We start from the raw sequence: 10,000 nt of genomic DNA on the forward strand, positions 1-10,000 counted from the left end.
GTTTTATGCTTCCCCCATTGAGTGTCTTGCTTTTCACACCTGCACATGTTCTCACCAAACTCTGTTTCTTAGGTCTACAGGAGCGCGTGTGTGTGAGTATGTGTGTGCGCGCGCGCATATATACACCTATATATGTATATGTATGTACATAGATGGATAGATTGATACACAAATATATACAGAAATCGACACATATATACAGACAGAGATAATAGATGGATAGATAGATAGATAGATAGATAGATAGAGACAGACAGAGAGAAATGCAGATATAGATGCACACATCTATATTTCTTATAAAACATAGTTCCTCCTTTTCTTTTTGTAAGCAATATTTGTAGACATTAATCTGACGAGCTGTATATAATAAATGCTTCAAGGAGGATATTCCAAAATTGTCCACGGATTTTCATTTCTTTCTATTCATGAAATTTCTCAACCCGTAAACATTCTTGATGTCATTCTTATTCACGAGAACTTTGATATATGGAACCTCAATTCATCATCAATTCATAAATACTTCAAGGACGATATTCCAAATTGTCCACGGGTTTTTTATTTCTTTCTCTTCATGAAATTTCTCAACCTGTAAACCTTATTTGATGTCATTCTTATTCATGAGAACTTTGATATATGGTACCTCAATTCGTCATCATATTTTGGGAATCATAACATCTAACATCAGACCTGAGTGGCTCATTCATCTAGTGATGGATTTTACAAACATGAGCCCTTTTACGAGGGTGTATTTAGAAGAAAAACAACGTCTCGTTTTCATGATTATTTTGTATATATTATCGATTCAAAGTAAAGGAAATATTTCGTAGACGAAATTATATAACTTTTTTGTATGGAAGTGATGAAAGCATGATAAAGATAATGAAATGGTATATATCTGCAGTATCCTTAGAAGCACTTGCGGTGGACAATGCCAGGGCCGGACTCGTCGTATTCCTCCTTGGTGATCCACATGGACTGGAAGGTGGACAGGGAAGCCAGGATAGAACCGCCGATCCATACGGAGTATTTGCGCTCAGGAGGAGCAATGATCTTGATCTTGATGGTTGAAGGAGCCAAGGCAGTGATTTCCTTCTGCATACGGTCAGCAATACCAGGGTACATGGTGGTACCACCAGAAAGCACATTGTTGGCGAACAGGTCCTTCCTGATATCAATGTCGCACCTCATGATGGAGTTGTACACGGTTTCGTGGATACCAACAGATTCCATACCCAGGAAGGAAGGCTGGAACAGAGACTCGGGGCAACGGAAACGCTCGTTGCCGATGGTGATGACCTGACCGTCGGGAAGTTCATAGGACTTTTCCAGGGATGAGGAAGCAGCAGCAACGTTCATCTCACTCTCGAAGTCAAGGGCGACGTAGCAAAGCTTCTCCTTGATGTCACGAACGATTTCTCGTTCAGCGGTGGTGGTGAAGGAGTAGCCACGCTCAGTCATGATCTTCATCAGGTAGGCAGTCAGGTCACGACCAGCCAAGTCGAGACGAAGGATAGCATGAGGAAGAGCATAACCTTCGTAGATGGGGACCGTGTGGGTCACACCATCACCAGTGTCGAGCACAATACCAGTGGTACGACCAGAGGCGTACAGGGACAGCACAGCCTGGATGGCCACGTACATGGCAGGTGTGTTGAAGGTCTCGAACATGATCTGGGTCATCTTCTCACGGTTGGCCTTGGGGTTGAGGGGAGCCTCAGTGAGGAGGACGGGAGATTCCTCAGGAGCAACACGGAGTTCGTTGTAGAAGGAGTGATGCCAGATCTTCTCCATGTCGTCCCAGTTGGTGATGATACCGTGCTCGATGGGGTACTTGAGAGTCAGGATACCTCTCTTGCTCTGGGCCTCATCGCCGACGTAGGCGTCCTTCTGACCCATGCCGACCATCACACCCTGATGACGGGGGCGACCGACGATGGAGGGAAAGACGGCACGTGGGGCGTCGTCTCCGGCGAAGCCGGCCTTGACCATGCCGGAGCCATTGTCGACCACCAGGGGGCTTACGTCGTCGTCACACATGTTGGTTGGAGTCTCCTCTGGAGGGGAAAATGGGATATGTTAACAACCAGATAATAGTTATTATAATTTCTATTATATTTACAATACATGGGTACACACGCACACGCACATACGTAAATATGTATACATATACATACACGCGTGCGCACACACATATACATACGTATATATACATTTATATCTATATATATTTGCGTGTATATATATATATATATATATATATATATATATGTGTGTGTGTGTGTGTGTGTGTGTGTGTGTATGTGTGTGTGTGTGTGTGTGTGCATATATGTGTGTATATATATACGTTTGTATATACGCACATACACACAAATATATGAGTATGTATATACATATATTTTCATATGTATATTTACATATATATTCATAATCATACACATGTTCGCACACTAATTACGTACACGAACATTCCTGCACACACACACTTAAGTATGTATGTGTTTGTTTGTAAATGTTAATGCATAAGAACAGATGCGCAAGTCAGTGTACGCCTGTATCTGATAACATCAATAACTATAGCTCTTTGGATATATTAAGGACCGGTTCACTAGATGAATCTTCCTTTGATTATTTATAAAATAAAGAGGAACATGGAGATCAATATCCCAACTGAAATTTATTGTAGCCTAGTTATCTGTTTATGTGACCTACTTATGTGTACTTAGAGAATAACTTCCCCTCCTGTAATTAGTTAAGTTTGAGCAGATGACACCGATTCAAACAGAACGGCTTAACGTCCTTTTTATAGGGTGATAAAGCTAATCACTCTGCTATTTTATATCCAAGGAAATCAATTTCCTCGCTATTGAAGCATCTATGTGTCCATATATATGTATATGTATGTCTATATGTGTGTGTGTGTGCGGATGCGTATGTGTGTACGTTTGTATATTATCGAATAATTAACAAACAAGATTGGCACAAATCACCACAGAGCCACCTACACTGGTCTGGACGTATCCTGAGCCTGAAGTACACTGAAGTGATGGGCCGTTCATGAACCTCTTATATAGCTGCCTTTAAGATGCTGCCATTGTTGAAATATGCGGCTGTGCGAATAAGTCCACCGTTTCCCCTTACAGCTGGTTAGGGTGGGTGGGTGGATCTCGAGTCAGCTCCAGGTTATAATTAGACGCCGAGGGGAAGATTTTACTTGTTACATAGTACAGCAAATTGTGGAGCAAATAGATAACTTTGATGGGGAAATTTTAGCTTTGCCTTTTACTTCTTTGTTGAATGCAACCAGATAAGAAGTAATGTCTGGAATACTGGATGTACGTGATATTTTAGAGATATCTTCCTTATATGATTTAGCGATCACGTTGATTGCACACTATCCAACATTTCCAACTCAGATGTCATATATGATTACTGAGGTGACCTTCAATACCAATCTATCTCACCGTAGGAGGGAGGTGGTGGATATCTCCTCAACACTGTTTTAAGATGCCAAAGTCGTACAGAAAGCACTATATTCTTATGTGTTATGTATGAGAGACTAAGGAGAAATGCCAGTAATATATATCTGTATCTGTATAGGCATCGACACTGTCGTGGACAATTCCGAACCCAATTTAAACAGAATAAACTACTTGTTTCACATACAGGTAATATGGCCATGCACTTACTTCGAGCATATTAAATAATCGCCTTAAACACACGCAATTACACACAAGCACACATATACATAAGTATGCGTAGACAGATACAATTGTAAGTGCATTCACGCACACGCACATACAAACACATATATACATACACATTGTGTGTATGCAATTATATAAATAGAAATGAGGAGTGATTCGTATATGTATATTTATATATTGATAAGTGTAAATCCAAGAGTATTCGTGGTGCGTTATCTTTAGCGAAATGGTTAGTTACGTTTGTGAAATGAACATATATATCATGATTTACGCTCAGTATAAGTTAAAATAAGTGAGGCGTTCCGTAGCTTTTTAACGATGAGATCGTATATAGAGGTGGTAAACAAACCTAATTTGGTTTGCCTCCCTTCCTCTCTCTCTTGCTCTCGCTCTTTCTATGTGGTTTTGTGTATGTGTGTTTGCACACAGACACACACGCACAAACACACACACACACGAATATATATATATATATATATATATATATATATATATATATTTATATATATATGCATATGTAGATATATATATATATATATATATATATATATATATATATATATATATATTCATATGTATATGTGTATATGTGTATATATATATATATATATATATATATATATATATATATATATATATATATGTATATATACATATACACATATACATATGAATATATATATATATATATATATATATATATATATATATATATATATCTACATATGCATATATATATATATATATATATATATGCATATGTAGATAGATATATATATATATTCATATGTATATGTGTATATGTATATATATACATATATATATATAAATATATATATATATATATATATATATATATACATAGATACACGTACTTATCTATCTATCCATCTACATATATATGTGTATGTGGAAATATGTATATATGTATGTTTATATATGTGTGTGTCTATATACTCTATCACACTTTGCTTCATGTACAAATTCTTAATAAGCTGTCTATCTCTCCAAGCAACTGTTTGCTCATCGACAGAAGGCCTACGTAAGATGACTGACAGTTTAGATAAAACAGCTGCTAGATATTGCATGAAATTTAACGTTGGTAGAACTGGGGTAATGAAAGTAAGCAGAATCAAGGTATTGACAGGAATATTTGCATTGGTGAGAAGCAGCTGATAGAAGTAGAACTAATTAGCAACTTGGGTAATTTGATAATTAGCGATGGCAAATCCAAAAAAGAAATAAGAGCTTTACATGTGCAAAGCTTCATTCCAGAAGCACTGAAACTTCCTTATCAGTAAAAAGGAATTTGAATTTGAAGATTGGTAAAATGTCTAATATGGAGTACACTGACGTACGAAGATGTGGACTATTTCAGCCGCAGAACAAAGTTTTTTAGAAAGTGAAGATTGTTGAAAAATAGTTGGAAGGAGAAGATTATAAATAAATAAGTGTTAAGGAGGGTGCAGGAAAAAAGCTTATTAATAATTATAGAAAGAGGACAAAAGAATTGGAAAAGACATATGCAATAAGATTGACTGCTGCGTAAGATGCTTGCATGAAGATGCGTTGGAAAGAGAGAAAGTGGCAGAAGATACCAGCTGGTGGACACCAAGAATGGTAGGAAATATAGTGACATGGAAGGAAGAAATGACGATAGAGCAAGACGTGAAGACATGATGACTAACCTGTGTGTGTGTGTGTGTGGCTATAAACCTATATGTGTGTATATATGTGTTTGTGTGTGTGTGTGTGAGTAAATACACATATATAGATACAAATTGAGATATAGATGGATAGATCCACACCCACACACACATATGTATATATACATATATGTATATATAAATATATCTATATGTATGAATATATACAAACATATATCCATTTATCTGCCTGTCTATTTGTCTATCTATCCACCTATCTATATGTATTTTTTCTTGTCTTTTCTTTCCTTTTTATTTCTATTTTGCCGGCAATTTGTTGATATATAATTGATTTACCTCCCTTTCATCACAAAGATAACCATTTAATTCTACTTCGATCAAGCATTGCACATTGTTGATTCATTATAAGATCCCACATATTCACAATGCCGAATCGACTGCCAACTGTCATTCCTACTGCCTTCATGTAATGTCTGTACCCACGTCGTTGTCTGCTACAGTGGACAATGGTCTCTTCTTTAGATGTCTTATAAACTTGTTTATGCAATGAAGATTTTGTATAAATAGTTACTAGACATATTTCTGCATTCCTTTTACGTCTTTCAAAATAGCTATCTCTCCAAATTTCATGGCTAATGATACAGCAAAATAGACAAGTGAAGTGCTGTCTTGCTCGTCAGTAAAAACAGCTTTGTAGGACTTTCTGTTGCATTGTTATTATCATTTTGTTGTAATTTAATTTACATCAATAATCTTATATATTTTCTGTTTGAATATATGATATAGTTTTTAAGTCCAATGTATTTATTAGCTTTGTTGTTACTGTAAAGTTGTTGATATAAATTCCAGGAACCTCGTCGGTAAGCTAACGCCGTAGCACTACACCGACTACTTACTTACGAGTGGCTTTCGACGTATGTAAACGGTGGAGTTCAAGACAATGTTTTAAATGTGTTATTTTATGCTACTTTCAACCACCAAATTATAACAAGTGCCACTCCTAGGAATAAACAGAAACAAATCATAATTACACATAAAAATACTTCTTGTAATTTTAATAATTCTGCCCAATTTTTACCATGCATAGAAAATAACAAAAACAATGTTAAGAATACCGTAATCAATAATAAAACAACCATAAGATATTATCCTTCTAATTTCAACTGTAATTTCCTTCGCTCTTCATTTGGGTTGTGTTTTCTTATTTTTGAAGGCTTCTGCTTAAAAAATCAAATTAACCGGTGCCATGTCAATTGAGCATTTTATAAATTACCATAAAGGTTTTGAAAAAAAAAAGTATCTCTATTACATAGCATGTTGGGTTAACGGGTATTCAGTTCAATATTGTTATGAATTAAAAAAAAAACTTACGAGATTACCATTTTTACTTATTACTAACTCCAGTCACTGTCTTTGCAGATACATATTTATTAGCTCATTTAATTATGAGTACATAAACTATTGGGTATAATGAGGGTAGGTTGCTAAGATTAAATCATGTATTTCAGATACATTCGTCTATCAGATAAGGATCTGATGTTAGAAATAATCCAAAAGATATAAACGAGATCAATGAAAAATAATAAATCAAAATAATAGCATTTGGTGTTGAGGATAATAAACTTAGAAGCACTTGCGGTGGACAATGCCAGGGCCGGACTCATCGTATTCCTCCTTGGTGATCCACATGGACTGGAAGGTGGACAGGGAAGCCAGGATGGAACCGCCGATCCATACGGAGTATTTGCGCTCAGGAGGAGCAATGATCTTGATCTTGATGGTGGAAGGAGCCAAGGCAGTGATTTCCTTCTGCATGCGGTCAGCAATACCAGGGTACATGGTGGTACCACCAGAAAGCACATTGTTGGCGAACAGGTCCTTCCTGATATCAATGTCGCACCTCATGATGGAGTTGTACACGGTCTCGTGGATACCAACAGATTCCATACCCAGGAAGGAAGGTTGGAACAGAGACTCGGGGCAACGGAAACGCTCGTTGCCGATGGTGATGACCTGACCGTCGGGAAGTTCATAGGACTTCTCAAGGGATGAGGAAGCAGCAGCAACGTTCATCTCACTCTCGAAGTCAAGGGCGACGTAGCAAAGCTTCTCCTTGATGTCACGAACGATTTCTCGTTCAGCGGTGGTGGTGAAGGAGTAGCCACGCTCAGTCATGATCTTCATCAGGTAGGCAGTCAGGTCACGACCAGCCAAGTCGAGACGAAGGATAGCATGAGGAAGAGCATAACCTTCGTAGATGGGGACCGTGTGGGTCACACCATCACCAGTGTCGAGCACAATACCAGTGGTACGACCAGAGGCGTACAGGGACAGAACAGCCTGGATGGCCACGTACATGGCAGGTGTGTTGAAGGTCTCGAACATGATCTGGGTCATCTTCTCACGGTTGGCCTTGGGGTTGAGGGGAGCCTCAGTGAGGAGGACGGGAGATTCCTCAGGAGCAACACGGAGTTCGTTGTAGAAGGAGTGATGCCAGATCTTCTCCATGTCGTCCCAGTTGGTGATGATACCGTGCTCGATGGGGTACTTGAGAGTCAGGATACCTCTCTTGCTCTGGGCCTCATCGCCGACGTAGGCGTCCTTCTGACCCATGCCGACCATCACACCCTGATGACGGGGGCGGCCGACGATGGAGGGGAACACGGCGCGAGGGGCGTCGTCTCCGGCGAAACCGGCCTTGACCATGCCGGAGCCATTGTCAACCACAAGGGGGCTTACGTCGTCGTCGCACATGTTGGTTGGAGTATCTTCTGAAAAAGAATATAAATTTCTGTTAGATAATAAGCACAATAATGATAAATATCTAATAACAATCTGCCCTTAACAATAATATGGTATGTATATATGTATATGCATATATATACATACATATATGTGTATGAATGTAAAAAATATATATGCATATATATGTATGTATGTATATAACATATATATTTGTGTTTGTGTGTATGTAAGTACGTATGTATGCATATATACATATTCACATATATATATACACATATACACACACATATATGTGTGTGTGTATGTATATAAATGTATATGCGTATATACATTCACACACACATTACATACATATATATGTATTTATATTAGCATCTATATATATATATATATATATATATATATATATATATATTAACATATATATACATATATATATTAACACATACGTGTGTGTGTGTGTGTGTTTGTGTGTGTGTATGTACATACAATATATGTGCATATACAAACATACTTACATATATATATATATATATATATATATATATATATATATATATACATATATATATATATATGTATATATATGCGCGTGTGTGTGTGTCTGTATACAGTACATGTGTGCATGTGTTTATACATTTATATCTATACTTTCGTAAACACACACACACACACACACACACACACATATATATTTATATATATATATATATATATATATATATATATATATATATATATGCATACATACACACACACACGCACGCACACACACACACACACACACACACACACACACACACACACACACACACACACACATACATTTATATGTCTGTATGTATGTGTATGTGTATATATGTATATATATATATATATATATATATATATATATATATATATATATATATATGCATGTATGTATGTGTATATGTATACAGATATATGTATATTTATAAACATATATGTACATGAGTGTATGTGTGTGTGTGGATGTGGCTGTGGGTGCCTGTGTGTGTACGTGTATATGTTAGAATCATTACATATGTTACACACGCAAGATCCTGTCAAAATGTATATGTCCGTCAGTGAGTGTATTTGCACACATACAGTAAAGATACAGATAGTGCCTATGCCATAATACACTTTTCTTAGTCCTGTCAATCTGGGCTTGTTTCCCCTAAATCTATCTTTGAATGATATGCCATTCCAAATTATAGTGTTCCCCTTATACAAAAATCTCTAATTAATATAATCGCAAAGCACAGTTTTTATTAAAGAATTTTGTATCAGGAGGAAGAGCACTTGATGAACGAGAATCTATAAATATGTACTTGATACAGAAGCTAAACCAATCAAATGTCTTCTTTTTCAGAAAAGAAATAATGATCTGATTATCTGAGAATACATGTATGTATTTATCAATATATGGCTCCCAATAGAAACTAATAAAAAGTTCTTCCCATCCATAGCAAAGAAATGCATGAATTTGAGTTTTCGTGCAGAACAAGCACAGACATATCCATTTCCGACTAAGAATTCAACAGGTGGTCCAACACACACACACAAATCACGGTAAAATCACCTACACAAGTCTCGACGTATCCTGAGCCTGAAGTACACTGAGGGCTGGAGCGTTCCCACACCTCTTATATACCTTCTTTTGATTTTCTTATTGTCAAAAGTTGCGGGTGTGAGCGTGTGTGTCTTCAGGTTTTGCTTACAGCTGCTTAGGGCGGGTGACCATGGGTTGCGACTTGCCTATAAATAAATTGTGGGTGAAGCATTTTTCCTTATTTCGTAGTACGGACACTTTAGGCAACGACGCGGATTCAGTGTATATTTATCACTACCTATTTCAGAAATTATGATTCTGAAACATTT

At 37.0% G+C, this 10,000-nt stretch overlaps 2 protein-coding genes across 3 annotated transcripts in view; both read right to left on the minus strand.

Annotated features, from left to right (window-relative positions):
• The window catches only part of LOC125040034 (actin, muscle-like), a 14,235-nt gene extending 4,400 nt beyond the window's left edge, over nt 1-9,835 (minus strand). Inside the window, exons 1-3 of one of the 2 annotated variants that reach the window (XM_047634458.1) lie at nt 9,706-9,835; nt 6,994-8,142; nt 769-905 (exon numbers count right to left, since the gene is read on the minus strand). In XM_047634458.1, the coding sequence (XP_047490414.1) occupies nt 6,995-8,125 (1,131 nt within the window). In that variant the 5' untranslated portion in view covers nt 8,126-8,142; nt 9,706-9,835 and the 3' untranslated portion in view covers nt 769-905; nt 6,994. Of the gene's footprint in view, nt 1-768; nt 906-6,993; nt 8,143-9,705 lie in introns of those variants that run through there. The other variant, XM_047634457.1, reaches the window with a different exon arrangement.
• Nucleotides 769-3,020, minus strand: LOC125040035 (actin, muscle-like). The gene is made up of 2 exons (XM_047634459.1): nt 3,003-3,020; nt 769-2,054 (listed from the first exon to the last, which is right to left on the minus strand). The coding sequence occupies exon 2, from the start codon at nt 2,035-2,037 to the stop codon at nt 907-909; it is 1,131 nt and encodes a 376-aa protein (XP_047490415.1). The 5' UTR covers nt 2,038-2,054; nt 3,003-3,020; the 3' UTR covers nt 769-906.
• Nucleotides 9,836-10,000: the final 165 nt, after the last annotated feature.

Source organism: Penaeus chinensis, chromosome 28 (assembly GCF_019202785.1).
Source record: "Penaeus chinensis breed Huanghai No. 1 chromosome 28, ASM1920278v2, whole genome shotgun sequence".
NCBI classification, from domain to species: Eukaryota; Metazoa; Arthropoda; class Malacostraca; order Decapoda; family Penaeidae; genus Penaeus; species Penaeus chinensis.